We start from the raw sequence: 16,002 nt of genomic DNA on the forward strand, positions 1-16,002 counted from the left end.
AATTATCAAAGGTTAACTTATATTTTGAATCTTAAAGCTAATTCACAAAACTTATATTTTTTAAAGGCCAGGTCGAAATTCAGTGAAGTAAAACAATTGATGTATATACATGTAATTATATAATTTAGTCCCTCTGTATAACCATTCTATATTACCACTTAAAGACTTTCCAGGTTCCCCATTATTCTTATGGAGTATCTTCAGTTCCTGTTTAGGCATTATTTTATTTTGTTTTTTTCTTCTCTTTAAATAAATTTTACACTTCACTATTACATTGTGAATGCCCCAGTTGCAAATATGAGTTGATAGATACATAGTCTTGGCAATTACTTTTCAATAGAAAGAAATATTTGGGAAAAAACATTTAATAAAGCTAGAGATTTAATAGACATCTGGCTCCCCACAATTATTCTTAAACCTGTATGTATTCTCATACAGGAATATATTTGTATGCAGTCTATTAAGATACTGTAAAAAGATTAAAGAAAAAAAGTACACTCTCATATTTCTGGTTTCTTCAAAAGGAATGATAGAAAAAGAAAGAGAAAGACAGAGACAGAATGCAATGATGGTCTCCCTTGAAAAGTATTCCATTTCTGTTGCAGAAAATAGACATTCGCTTCTTCTCCAGTTACTATCTACCTAATTACCATGTGAATACTCTAATTACATATCCATCCTTGTCCTTTAGATTATATGATTGTGTTTGGTGCTTCTATGTATGCAGTTCTTAGAGTAATTAACCTATAGAGGTTATAACAATTTTTATGTCGGGAATATAAAGTGCTATTATATAATTTCATGGCAATCTCTACTTTCTTAGCACAGATTAATTACATCTAATTATTGATCTTGTCATACATAAAATATCTCAATTGTTATGCTCTTCGAGGCAGTATATTTTTCAAAATTTATGAGATGGAATGTTCCATAGGAAGGAAGATTTTGTTAATAGTAATGTATGTAGACTCTTGCTACAGTGAACGTTGTTCAGATTAATTTTGGTTTCTTTCTTCTTATTATTTTAACCTTTCAGTTGGGTTGTCAACTCTCTGAGTGATGGTGTCTTGTCTTGTATTCCTGGACTCTTCCTACAACTCCCAGTACACATTTAGGCATGTCCCTAGCAAATAATCGAATATAGAGTCACCACTTCCATTATATTGTCATGGTTAACTACTCATGTTGTTCAAAATGAGAATCAACTATGTTGTTTCACCAGCTTTACTTTCCATGAATTCAGACTGTTCCTGCTGCTTACTGGCCAACTTGGCTAGACTTTTATCTTCAATTTTTAATTCTTATCTTCTATCTTCAATCCTTTTCTTATTCCATCCCCTCCAATCATCACCAATTTTCTTCTAATCTGTCTTCTTTTAATCTACAACTTTTTTTAAACTTTCTTTCAATTTTAATAACTATTAAGTTAAATTTTAAATTTAGAGAAAAAAAGATTGTGTGGGAAGATGTGTGTGTGTATGCATCCATATCTATGCCTGTGTATCAGAAAAGAGAAGACAATCCCTTTACCACATGCCTCAGGGTTAACTAACCACCATCACTAATTCTTGTTTCCTTTGGATGTAATTAAGTTTTTAAATTTAGATTTGTCTGTTGCTTCATAGTAACATTTCAGTTGGTCAAAGCTGAAATATTAAAACACAGACACAGACACAGACACACACACACACACACACACACACACACACACACACAGAGAGAGAGAGAAGGCTACCAACTTCTGCAAAGTGCATACAAATAATTGATAGACATAGTAATAAATGAGTCATTAATCAACACACCATTTAAGAAAATGCCTATCTATCTTATAGAAAGATTACTTTTGAAATGGTTTTAAGTCCTTAAGTATTCTTCCCAGCGACTGCTAAACTTCCTTATTCATTTCATAGTTTATTAGGTCAGTGCAGAATCCTTAGAATCAAAGCAAACAATTACATACCAAAAGAGCCTTCTCATATTCTATTCCTTTTCATCTTTTGCTAGATTTCTGCTGGATTTGGAAATGTTAATGAAAGTATTCTTTTTATTAGATATATAACTGAAGAGTTACTTAGAATTTAAATACAAGTGTGTATTAGTTATTTCAGAGATATAGAGATGTAACATGGATGAAAATAAAGCATGTATTATACAAGTTTTACATAGATACTTATAATTCCAAGTGGATTATATCTGAGAAGACAATGAGAGAAAAATTATGTTGCATTCCTACAACTTATTATACACTGCAGTCATAATATTGACACAGTTACAGAGAACATGGGCTTTGGTTGAATTACCCAATTTAGAAACAGACAGCACCATCAGATGTTTCAAACTCTTTCCTGGATTTGCACATAATATGTCATGATTAAACTGAAACAGCATGGAGTGCTTGAAATAATTATTTTGCCTTCATATTTACTAGTATTCAATGGTTATGTGGTAGTTTAAGCATCAGATGCTAAAAGTCACGTATTAAGTAAGATATGCTTTTCCCTGTGTTCAGGAACCTTAGAGTTGAAATTGAGTAAATAGGGAAGTCTTTAAGGAAGGAAAGAAAGACAAAAGGAAGGAGGGAGAAAGAGAGGGAAGGAAGGAAGGAAGGAAGGAAGGAAGGAAGGAAGGAAGGAAGGAAGGAAGGAAGGAAGGAAGGAAGGAAGGAGAGAGACCAGGAGGGAAGGAGGAAAGGAGAGAGGGAGATGGGAGAACACAGAAGATAACATATTAAAAATGTTGAGGCTTAAAATTCTAATAGAGTGCAGAAAAAAATCCAGCCAAACATATAACAGCAACTTCTATAAGCTCCACATCTCAAGCTTAACAATAGGAGATAGAAAATTTTCATAGAATGGCATTGAGTAGCAGCACTAGCAGAACTGGAGTATAGTGAACAACTATCTGTCCCTGAACTTCAACTTAGCATAGAGTGATTAAGCATATGAACTGAGAAAAATGAAATGTCCTTCATTTGAATATCTATAGATAAAAGATCTGAACCTAAAATAATTTTTTTAAAGGGAAAAAATGTCGTGGCTTAACAGAATGCAATCTAGAATTATTTATTAAAGTTTAAATTTTAATATTTGCTTATTTTACAATTTTATTATAAGCAAACATTTCTTTTACATTCTTTGGATACAATTTTTATGCCATAAGGCCAATCACCTATATTGAGTAATGTACATCTGACATGCTATGAAAAAAATATTGAGAAATAAGCCAGACAGAAAAAGTCGAAAATCACATAATATCACTTAGGTGTGGGATATAAGCCTAAAAGCAACGAATGAACAGGACAAACAAACAGAGACTCACAGACATGGACAATAGACTAGTGGTCACCAGACGGTAGCGAGGAGGGGGGAGGGGAAAAGTAGGTGGAGTAAAAGGGGTCAAATATGTGGTGACAGAAAGAAATCTAACTATGAGAGGTGAACACACAATGTAAATATATATATGCCTTATTGCTAAAATATACAACTGAAACTTACTAGATTTTGTTAACCAATGTCACCATAAAAATTAAATTAATTAAAATGTATATACATATATATGTAAAGCATTAAAATATGGAGAATTTCCTTTAAAGTACAGAAAGTGGACCGTTAATTTAATTTAATTAATTTCATTTAATTTAATTAATTTAATTTAATTTATTTGTGTATGTTTATTTCTTCAGGAAATTATTTCCATATCTCCAAATAATATGTTTATACTACCCATGGTAAAGACAGAAACTTTCCTACTTAATACATATTTCTCCCTTTAATCTTATAAACACAACCCAAATTTCAATAGGATCAATTGTGTGCCCAGCTTTAAAAACCTACATTTCCCAGCATTCCTTCTTGGCAGATCACTTAAGGTGGCCTGGATAATGATGTAAGTGGAGGCTTTGAGTGGGGCTTCTGGGAACCTCCCCACCCCACTGAACTGGCAATTTTTGCCAATTCTCTTCCTCCTTCCCTGAACCCTGGCTGCCAACATCTAGGCGGGTCATTAAATAAGAGAAAAAATAAACTCTATCTTCTTTAACCTATTGTTAATTGGATTTTCTCCTATGTGCTCCAGACACAGCAACTTTAGACATTTCTATTGTCTCTCTGCTATGATAAATGGAAAGTTAGCTCATTTATATTACTAATCTTCCCAATTCTATCATTGTTTTTAGTTTTTCATTTGGTTCCCTTGTAATTATTTAAGTAACCCACTTGTACATTTATGTTGTTTTTTGTTGTTTATTGGAGTAACATTAGTTAATACAATTATATAATTTTCAAGTGTACCTTATAATTTGATATCTATATAGTCTATTGTGTGATTACCACCCGAAGTCCAATTTCCTTCAGCTACCATATATTTGACCTCCTTAACCCCATCTACTTCTCCCCTCCTCCCCCACTCCCTACTTTTGGTAAACACTATTCCATTGTCCATGTCCATGAGTCTCTGTTTGTCCTGTTCATTTGTTGCTTTTAGGATTATATATTACATATAAGTGATATCATGTGATTTTCAACTTTTCCTGTCTGGCTTATTTTGCTTAGCATGATTATCTTCAGGTTCATCCAAGTTGTCACAAAAGACAGTATTTCATCTCTTCTTATGCCTGAGTGATATTCCATTGCATATATGTACCACAGATTCTTTAGCTAATCATCTATCATGGGACACTTCGGTTGCTTTCTTGTCCTCGCCACTGTGAATAATGCTGCTATGAACATTGGTGTGCAAATATATTTTTGGATATGGATACCCAGTAAAGGGATGGCTGGATTACATGGTAGATCAATTCTTAGTTTTTTGAGGAACCTCCATGCTGTTTTCCATAGTGGCTGTACCATTTTGCAGTCCCACCAGCTGTGTATGAGGGTTTTTTTTTTTTTTTTCTCCACATCCTCTTCAACATTTGTTATTACTTGTCTGTTGATTATAGCTATTCTAACAGATGTGAGATGGTATCTCATTGTGGTTTTGATTTACATTTCCCTAATAGCTAGCGATGTTGAGCATTTTTTCATATATTTGTTGGCTGTTTGTATGTCCTCTAGGGAGAAGTATCTGTTCAATTCCTCTGCCCATTTTTTGTTTGGATCATTTGTTTTTTTGTTGTTATTGAGTCATATGAGTTCTTTATATATTTTGAATGTTAGTCTTGTATCTGAGGTGTTGCTTGCAAATACATTTTCCCATTTGGATGGTTGTCTCTTTACCATGTTGATGATTTCTTTTGCTGAGCAGAAGCTTTTTAGTTCGTTGTAGTCCCCTTCATTTATTTTTACTTTTACTTCCCGTGCCTTTGAGGTCAAATGCATAAAATCCTCTTTAAGTCTAAGGTCCCTTAGTTTAGTTCCTTTGTTTTCTTCTATGCATTTTATTGATTCTGGTCTTATATTCAGGCCCTTGATCCACTTTGAGTTATTTTTGAGTTAATTTTGGTGTATTTTATTCTTTTGCAGGCAGCTTTCCAGTTTTCTCAGCACCATTTAATGAAGAGGTTTTCTATGTTTTCGTCTTTTTTTTTTTTTTTTTTTAATTATTTGCCCATATAAGTATGCGTTTACTTCTGGACTCTCGATTCTGTTGCACTGGTCCATGTGTCTGTTTTCCTTCTAATACCGTGCTGTTTTGATTGTTGTTGCTTTGTAGTATAATTTGAAGTCAGGCAGAGTGATGCCTCGGCCTCATTCTTTTTTCTCGGAATGGCTTTGGCAATTCGGGGTTCTTTGTGCTCCCATACAAATCTGATGATTTTTTGTTCTATTTCTTTAAAAGATGCCAATGAGATTTTTATGGGGATTGTATTAAATCTATATAATGCTTTAGGTAATAAGGTCATTTTATCTATGTTGATTCTTCTAATCCAAGAGAGTAGAATATCTTTCTATTTCTTTGTATCTTCTTCAATTTATTTTAATAGGTTCTCGTAATTTTCATTATATAGGCCCTTCACATGTTTTCTTAAATTTATTTCTAAGTATTTTATTCTTGTTGGTGTAACTGCAAAAGGAATTATTTTTTCCTCTTCTTTTTCTGTTGCTTCATTATAAGAGTAGAGGAACGCTATGGATTTTTGAACGTTGATTTTGTATCCAGAGACTTTACTGTATTTGCTTATTGTTTCCAGTAGTGTTCTTGTGGAGACTTTAGGATTTTCTATATAGAAAATCATGTCATCCACGAATAGTGAGTTTGATTTCTTTGTTTCCTATTTGGATGCCTTTAATATATCTTTCTCTTGCCTGATTGCACTTGCTAGGACCTCCGATGTTATATTGAATAGCAGCGGCAATAGTGGACAGCCTTGCCTTGTTCCTGATTTTAGAGTGAACGTGTTTAGTTTTTCACCATTAAGTATAATGTTGGCTGAGGGTCTGTCATATATGGCTTTTATTACCTTACGGTACTTTCCTTCTATGTCAATTTTGTTGTGTTTTTATCATAAATAGATACTGTATCTTGAAGGCTTTATCTGCATCTATTGATACGATCATATGATTATTAATCAATTTGCATATGTTGAACCATTCTTGTACCCCTGGCATGAAGCCCACTTGATCGTAGTGTATAATCTTTTTAATTTATTGCTGTATTTGGTTCGCTAGTATCTTATTTAGGATTTTTGCATCTGTGTTCATGAGTGATGTTGGTCTGTAGTTTTCTTTTTTGTGTTATCTTTACCAGGCTTTGGTATCAGAGTAATATTGGCCTTATAAAATGAGTTGGTAAGTATTGGCTCCTCTTTTATTTTTTGGAAGAGTTTGAATGTTTGGTAGAATTCACTGGCAAAACCATCTGGTACTGGACTTTTACTTTTTGGTAGGTTTTGATGATTGTTTCAATCTCCATACTGCTGATCGATCAATTTAGATTTTCAAGATCTTCTTGATTCAGTCTAGGAAGGTTGTATTTTTCTAAGTACTGATCCATGTCTTCTAGTTTATTAAATTTGGTGTTGTATATTTTTTTCATAGTATTCTTGCATGATTCTTTGTCTTTGTATTTCAGTTATGTCAGTCATAATTTCCCCTCTTTCATTCTTGATTTTGTTTACTGGTGTCCTTTCTCTTTTTTCTTTAGTGAGTCTAGCCAGAGGCTTGTCAATTTTATTAACCTTCTCTTTCTCTTTTATTAACCATCTCTTTGTTGTATTTATTTTTTCCATTTTTTAATTTGTTTTCAATTTTATTTATTTCTGTTCTAATTTTGATTATTTCTTTTCTTCTGCTGACTGTATGCCTCATTTATTCTTCCTTTTCTAGTTTTATAAGATGAAGTGTTAGGTTGTTTATTTGAGCTCATTATTGTTTTTGGATATAGGTGTGCAATAATAAGAACTTTCTTCTTATGACTGCTTTTGCCATGTCCCAAAAGTTTTGATATGCTGTACTATCATTAACATTTGTTTCTATGCATCTCTTGACCTCTCTTATTTCTTCCCTGACCTAGTTATTCCTCAGTAGCATATTGTTTAATCTCCATGCATTGTGGTTCTTCCTGACTTCTTTTTGCAGTTGATCTCCAGTTTCAAAGCATTATGATTAGAGAATATGGTTAGTACGATTTCAACACTCATATAGGTTGAGGCTATCTCTGTGTCTCAGTATGTGGTCGATTCTTGAGAATATTTCATGTGCACTAGAGAAGAATGTATAAGCAGCTGTTTTGGGATAGAAGGCTCTGTATATGTCCATTATGTCCAGTTGGTCTAATGTGTCATTTAAAGATGTCATTTTCTTATTGGTTTTCTGTTTGGATAATTGATCCATATCCAACGGTGGGGTATTTAGGTCCCCTACTATAATAATGTTTTGGTTTGTTTCTTCTTATAGTTCTGTTAGTAATTACTTTACATATTTCAGGCTCCCTGATTAAGAGAATAAATATTAATAAGTGTTATGTCTTCTTGGTGCATGATTCCTTTTATCATTACGAAGTGTACCTCAGTATCTTTCTTTACCTTTTTCATTTTGAAGTCTAATTCTTCCGATATTAGTACCGCTACTCCTGCTTTTCTACAAATGCCATTTGCTTGAAATATCATTTTCCACCCTTTCACTTTGAGTCTGTATTTACCTTTGGAGCTGAGATATGTCTCCTGGAGATGGCACATGGTTGGGGTTGTTTTTTTATTCATTCTGCAACTCTGTGCCTATTTATTGGTAAGTTTAATTCATTTACATTTAGGGTAATTATCAAAATATGAGGTCTTCTTATAGCCATTTTATCTTTCACTTTCTGGTAGCTCAGTGTTTCCATTGCTTCCTTGTCCTTGTGTTTCTGTTTATTTTGTTTGGCTTTTGTGGGTTTTGCCTCTGGTTCTTCTTGTTTTATGTTACATCAGTTCTGAATCTTTGGTGTGCGGTTACCATTAAAACAATGCAAAGGATAATTATATATATAGTTATATATATACAGAGTCATCCATTTTCTTTTTTGCATGTGCCTTATCTCCTTTCCTCTTGGAAAGCTTAGATCATTGAATCCTCTCCTTTTCAGTCATTGTTATCTCAGTTTGTCCCTATGTATGCTAAACTTTCAGTACTATCTTGCTATAGCAATTCTCTTATTATTTAAGCTTATAATGACTCGTTCTTAGTCAAGGTTGCACCCATCTTCTATTTGCCCGATAGTCACTTTACTCCTAATTATGTATTTTTTTTTTTTTTGTCATTCTGTTTTAGGTGAGCTGACCTATTTCAGTATTTCCTGTAGTACAGCCCTCATAGTGGAGAATTCTCTCAATTTTTGTATGTCTGGAAAAGTCTTAATTTCTCTTTCATATCTAAAGGAGAGATTAGCTGGATACATTGTTCTATGCTAGTAGTTCCTTTCAATCAATAGTTTAATAGTTTAAATATTTGATTCCATTCCTTTCTGGTTTGGAAGGTCTGTGCTGAAAAGTTTGCTATTTCATTTTTCAACTCTTCCAGTGAGGTTTGTTTTTGTTTGTTTGTTTGTTTTTGTTTTTGTTTTTGTTTTTGTTTTTTATCTCCAGAGGTGTGTATTCTCACACCCTTTTAATCTTAGTCTAAAACATATTTAATACATCAAAATTACTTTTAATTAGTAAATTGTAGATAAGTTACAAACCTTGTCCGTTAGCACTGTAGGTAAGTGCAAACTATTCTTTGCTGCAGTATGATATAGGGCAGTCATCAACCCTCAGATTGTTAACCTCATTTTTTCATATTTCTCAGGTCTTTTCAGCAATATGACTATAAAAATAAAGTGGTTCAAGATTTTAGATTAAAAATTACATTTTAATTAGGGCTCATAAAATTAGTCGAAAAAAAGCAATTCAGTCAAATTCAATTTATTTACGACTATTAGACAATGTATTTCCTTTGGTAATCAGAAAATTATCTCCAGATCATCATTTCTTACACTCCTTAGTCTCCAAATTCTAATTTCTCAATCAGTCCTGTGGGAATCACCTGGACCCTATCTCAGATTTATGAATTAGAATCTAAGGGTGGGTGATGAGTGACAGGGAAGGCACTGGAATTTGCATTTGCAAATAAGTCCCCTACTTGATTCTGATGAAATATTCACTATGTAAACTTCTGAATAAGGACATAATATGAAGATCTTAAAAAGGTACAACAGCAACTTCTATGTGTCATCAGACAATTGAACCAGAACGAAAGATGAAATTTAAAGCAACTGGGAACAATGTTAAAGAATGTTAAAAGAGCTCCTTCTATATAAGAGATATCTAGCAACCTGACTAGTAAAAGTTGTTCATTAGAGACTTTAGCATTGAATAAGAGATGGTGCTAGATAATCAGATAAGCTGTTGCTAGTGCATTATTGATAAATTAACATAACGTATGTGTTGTATACATTATACTTGCCAAGCCTAGAGCAACTACAAATAGATGAATACTATCTTTGATTTAACTTTTATATCACCAGGTCTCACACCTTTTGAAAGTACTGCTTTTCTTAAATATAGCCAAAATCTATATAAATAGACTTAAGCATTGTATCTCAATGAAGGTCCTTGGCATAATGAAACAACAAGCACAAGATTGCAAGAAATGAATACATAAATATGAAGAAAGGCTTTCAATAAATTTAATTTCTGCCTGATTTAATAACAGGCTCTATAAATATACAAATATGAGAATAATAAATTATGTTTTAATTTACTGCATCCACTATAACTGTCTTACAGCAGGTTGAAGTTTATAAATTGTGATTTTTATCTCACCTAATCTCATTTAACGTTGCCTCACAATTAGGAAGCTAAAAGGAAATTGAAGCCTTTAAACACAAAGACTGGAATAAATTTAATAAGTTATTTCATTTAAGATTATCTGTATTATAAGTTTCAATATTTTGAGTGTGGTAAATTATAATATATTCATATATAAACGTACATATAGACTGGTCTGCTTTTGAAAAGACTAAGGCAGATGTTCAATTAATGAGTTAGTGTGGTTACTATATTAAATGGGCTTTATTTCTCATGTTCTAGAAGTATAGAAATAAATATTTGAAGAAGTTTTCCTTTGTTAAGAATATTATCCGTAATGCTCAGTAAGAAATGTCTTACTGAGGGCTCACATTACTGAGAGGTTTTGCCTCTGACTGATAGGGAGGTTAGGCTCTCATCTAAGAGGAAGACAATAGCCTAGACTTGTGTTACCACTTACCACCTATGATAGATGAGAAAGTTTTCCAGTCAGCTTTTTTCATAGAGTTTAATGAGAGGTACACCTATTGTCTACTCACCTGACCAGGTGTTGAAAATCCCTGAGCTTTTTCTGGAACATGTAGAAGAAGTTTTCTTTCCATTACACCAAGACATGGTGCAGAGGTTGAAAGCTGTCGTTCAACTCACACTACCCTGTTCCCTAGATAAAAAGAGATACAGGAAGAGACAATGATAAATGACATCTAAAGAAATCTTGAGCATTTCTGCTTCTTTCAGAATAATAGTAATATTGTTCATTAGAAGAAAAGCTAAAAAACTTCATCAATTTAAATTTTAAAACTCAGAATCAAAAGAGTTTGTCAGCTAGCATTTTATCAATATAACCTGTCTATCTCCTCTTAGCCAGATGAATTGATGCCCAACTCAGGCAAAAAGAGGAATCAATAGAGAATTCAGTTACATGTAATTATAAGCTGCTTTTATAAACTAATCTACCTACTAACTGACCATTTTGAAATATTAAATAAATGATAACAATTACTCTGGCTGAATAAAAATATATCGTAATATAATTTTATTTTCCTGTTGTGCATTCTTCCTAGATGTGTGTCACCACTACTGTGTGAATTCTGAATCCTGTACCATTGGAGATGATGGAAGTGTTGAATGTGTCTGTCCAACACGCTATGAAGGACCGAAATGTGAAGTTGACAAATGTATAAGGTGCCATGGGGGACATTGCATTATAAATAAAGACAGTGATGATATATTTTGCAAGTAAGTGGACATCCAGCTTAATTTATAAAAGTATTTGAACCCAAAAGGTATAGCAATCCATCAATAAACTATAACAACAATGTGAATTATTTTTATTCTGAAATTCTAAATGGTGACCTTTGCATCCTCTTTTATTATGGCTAGGGACGAAGTTCGATTCATTTAAATTAAATTTAAACTTATTCAAAATATTTTACGTACATCTGGGGAACATGAAAATTCATCGTGTAATGGTATAGTCAGATCATTTCCTGTATCGACTATGCCTAATGGTAAGCAAGATATAGTTAAATGCTATATACCTTCAGAAAGCTCTATGTGATATTCCTAAATTTGAATGGCTCAAGTTTTTCATTGTCTCATTATTATTGTCATCAACGGTGAGTATTTTCTTTTCTTTTGTTGAAAAATGGTCCTTTTGGAGAAAAGCAAAACACCTGTCTATTTGAAACAAACTTTATCTTTTTTAATTTGACTCTGAACATTATGGTCCAAAATAAGTGAAAGTTATAATAATTCCTAGGAAGCAACTAAAACAAAAATGTCCAAGTTACACGTTGGTTACATTGTCTCTTGCCCTTTGGCTTTAAGGTCAAGTGAATGGAAGACAGAACATTGCAGCTAAAGGGTAACGACATTCAGTTCCTATCATGAAACAATTTTATGCCACTGAGGTTAGAGATCAATCCTTACTCCAAACTTCTTTTAACAACCTTTTAAAAGAAGGTCTTATAAAGGACTGGACTCTGTCACTTGCCTTGCCAGGAGTATAATAAATGGTGATATGAGATAGAAAAGCGTGCTGCGAAGTGTTCCTGCCACAGCTTCTCCTCGTCAGCTCTACAACGATGCCAGGCCTGAGTTATGTTGCTCTGTCAGACAAAGCCCAATAAAATTTTATTACTGATAGCATCAGCTTTTTTCATTTTTATTTACTGTCATTTTAGAATTTACTCTAAATATGATTTGTGTTACTATAAATGACATTTACACAAACCCTCAAATTGGTTCATTGGAAGGTACATTATTTTTTAAGTAAGTAATTGGAAATATGACTAATTATAAATATGTGCCTTTGATAAGTACATAAAAGCAAAATGCATTTTCATCTAAACTATCAAAATCATGTTTGCCTATTAAGCTCATTAGTTTTTTGTGATAAAACTTTAGCATGACAGAATTTTATTTCAATTAGCGGGCATACATTTTTCTTCATGTCTAATGTACCACATCAGTAACATACTGTAGAATTTTCTTTACAATCCCATTTTATTCACACAGAAAGGCTGTGAGCCACAGTTTCCTAGTTAAACTTAGAAAATCTCAGGCAGAGACACACATCATGTTTCTGTTACCTGGGGAAGTTTCACATGAAGAAGGAAGGATAGGACTCTTAACTCCCTCAGTGCTGCCCGCTATATAAAGTTGGTTTTGCCAACCTAGAAACACCAGAGCCTGTAACCTAAGAAGGTTATTGAGGTTCCACATTATAGTTCTTGACTCGTAAAAGATCTTTTTGGAAAAATGTCTGTAAAAATAAAATAAAAAAATAACAATGGGTGGTAGTGGAAGTTTAAAAAATCGGTGTATAATTGTTTGATATGATAGGCTATAAAATATATGAGCATGACAATACAAACAAGATTCTTTGGGTATTCTGAGACTTATTAGACATGTTTGTTTTCATTTCTATGGTACATTTCATGTTAGCATTAAATGAAGTTTACAGTAATGTTGGAAATTCTATTCCATAGATAAAGAACTGATACCAAAACAAAACCACAACTAAGTTAAAGTAAATCTTTTAAATTAGAAATTTGTGATTCCAAATAGCCAAGTGTGTTTCTAATGCACAGCCTATGAGCTCACCTAGAATATATACTGTCAACTATCATGAGCACAATCTATAAAATGGAGCTAATTTCATATTTTTTTCTCTTCTGGAAATCTAAGTAAATATTAATTAAGAAAGACCATTTCATAATTGTGAATTGCCTAAATAATACTTTTGTGATATTCTTATGGGAATTCTTTGTCTGTACTGAACAAGTTTGGAAAATGATAAATCACAAACTGTGTGTATCACATATGTCTTTAGGAAACAAACTTAGAATGAAATTTATATTAAAATATGAACTCTACTCTTATAATTAGATAATTTGTATTTCACATTTGAAATATCTACAAATTTCTATCTTAGAATTCAAGTAAAACCTTTAGGAAGAAGGCAACATCTATTATAATTCTTGGGAGCAGAAATTTAAACGTAATTAATAATTAGAATTTGTTTCTTTTTTAAAAGCTGATTTTTCATATATACTTATCTTTCTTGTGAGAAATCTTTTAACATATAATGAGCTAATTTTCTCTTTGACATTGTCCCTTTAATGGAACAAGAATCCATAACTTTCTACTCTTTGATTTTTGAGGAGGCGAGGCATGGAGGGCAAGGAAAAATCTCCCCGAGCCACCCACTAAATGTGTACTTGACTTACTTTGTGAAAATATTTGAATGCCTTTGTAGATTACAAAGGATGTGATATTTTCTGTTAAATCTTGAAACCTTTAAACCCCTCACTCCCTCCCCGTGTTTGATTCCACTTTCATGTATCTCCACTCCACAATGAAGACATAGTTGACTCATTGCTTCTGTTCATCTTGAAAAGAAATGTGGCTTGAAAATCCAGGCTCTTAAAAAAATATATTTAAATTAAATGCCTGGAAAAGTTAGAAGCATTTTGTGCATTTCCAGCAGATCTACCAGCCACACGAGGTCAAATAAATATGTGCTGAATAAAAGAACTACAGGATTTTCAACCAATGATTTCAGGCATCTAACCTATCTTTGGGAATTACCCTTTGATAAATGTACAGCAATAAATATCCATCATGGAACAGATCAAAGTGATCAATCAATGGTATTGCAGCTTGATTTCCTTGTCAAGGTTATGTCCAGATTTATTGTGATACCATTGATTGCTTAATAGCACCTAGGAGTGATATGATTTCATAAGAAGAACATTAGCAGGATCTATTGTCATTCTGATTTGGGCCAAGGCTTGCATGATTCTATTACTATACTTCTGATAGAAGAGATCCCTTGATAATTTAGAATTTCAATACATTTGTCTCTGTTCTCACAACAGTTTTTAATGTCCAATCTAATTGTATGTATGTATGTATGTATGTATGTGTATTTATGTACATATTTAAAAATATAACATGATAAATAAGAAATATATGTAGTTTTCCTATTATCATTAAGCTTCTTTTGCCATGTAGCAATAGCCATAGTGTTTATTCTTATCCTAGACATGTATTGTGTTATAAACTAAAATAATTTCCATAAGTTTTTCAAGTGAGCCTACCTTATTACTTTATTGCCACATTGTATATTGTTCCTATAACATTACTGTTTATTTTTGCAATGAACTGCTCCATGATTTTTTCCTGTTAAAATAAAAAGAATTTGATACTAATTACAATACATATTCAGAGAGAAGCAGTGGCATACAAGTTTTATAGGATAATCCCATACCTATACTTTCTTACAAAATATGGAGTCTGAAATTTATAACTATATATATATATAGTTACTTATATAGTTACTAATAGCTAGCCTCTATTACTCCTCTATGATGAGTATTATCATCTGCAGAGAGTCAGCATTCAACAATAATAATGTCAGTAACAATAATCTCTTTTTCTTTCTTTGTTGCTGCAGCTGTACTAATGGAAAGATTGCCTCTAGCTGTCAGTTATGTGATGGCTACTGTTACAATGGTGGCACATGCCAGCTGGACCCTGAGACAAATGTACCCATGTGTCTGTGAGTATTTTATAGTGTGGTGGGCATTAAATAATTTGAATTTGTATGCACATGGAATCCCTGCTCTATTGTTCTCCTATCTTAGGGGTAATACATTTTAAATGAATGTTTCATTGACATCTCTGATCAGGTATTGTTCTTCATTGGCTCATGTGCTACAGAATTTTCTCTTTCATCAATTTGCTAGTGATATTATAAGCAAAAGCTCATTCAATTCTTAGCATCATACCCATTTCGGACATTCGTAGATCTTTAAACAGAAATGCTGAGGAAAATTGTTCTAATTTCATTAACCCTGTTCAGACATGTGAAACCCAGCACAATCACATTTATGAATATTTTGGTAGTTAAGGCTATTATTTTTAAAAAAAAATCTGAGGTATCTTTTCAAGTGTAAATACAATTTGATGTTCGTATCAGGTTTAGAATGTTGTATTATGTAAGCCTATTAAGTCCCTTGCTTCCTTAGAGTACATTAACTCAAATCTGGGTTTCTAAACATTTGGAAAGTGTTGGAGCTTCTCTGCTCCTGAGAAAATATGGAATTTAATATTTTCTCCTCCAAAATACCCAATTGTCCAGAATGGACAGTCTGAAATAAAATCATTCAGCTTATTTGGTTTCTATTTTGAATAATTTATTACTGCTTGACCAGAGGATGATGCCCACATAAGAACTAAGTCTGTGTTCTATACCCCACCTTGTCAGAGTAGCATGTGCTGAACGTTTA

At 32.7% G+C, this 16,002-nt stretch overlaps 1 protein-coding gene across 3 annotated transcripts in view; it reads left to right on the top strand.

The window, feature by feature from the left end:
* The window catches only part of LRP1B (LDL receptor related protein 1B), a 1,622,137-nt gene that overhangs the window by 1,572,303 nt on the left and 33,832 nt on the right, over window positions 1–16,002 (top strand). For all 3 annotated transcript variants that reach the window (XM_036236560.1, XM_036236558.1, XM_036236559.1), the window contains exons 85-86: window positions 11,269–11,443; window positions 15,168–15,272. In XM_036236560.1, coding sequence (XP_036092453.1) covers window positions 11,269–11,443; window positions 15,168–15,272 — 280 coding nt within the window. The remainder of the gene's footprint in view (window positions 1–11,268; window positions 11,444–15,167; window positions 15,273–16,002) is intronic.

Source organism: Rousettus aegyptiacus, unplaced genomic scaffold (genome assembly GCF_014176215.1).
Source record: "Rousettus aegyptiacus isolate mRouAeg1 unplaced genomic scaffold, mRouAeg1.p scaffold_m13_p_2, whole genome shotgun sequence".
Taxonomy (NCBI): Eukaryota; Metazoa; Chordata; class Mammalia; order Chiroptera; family Pteropodidae; genus Rousettus; species Rousettus aegyptiacus.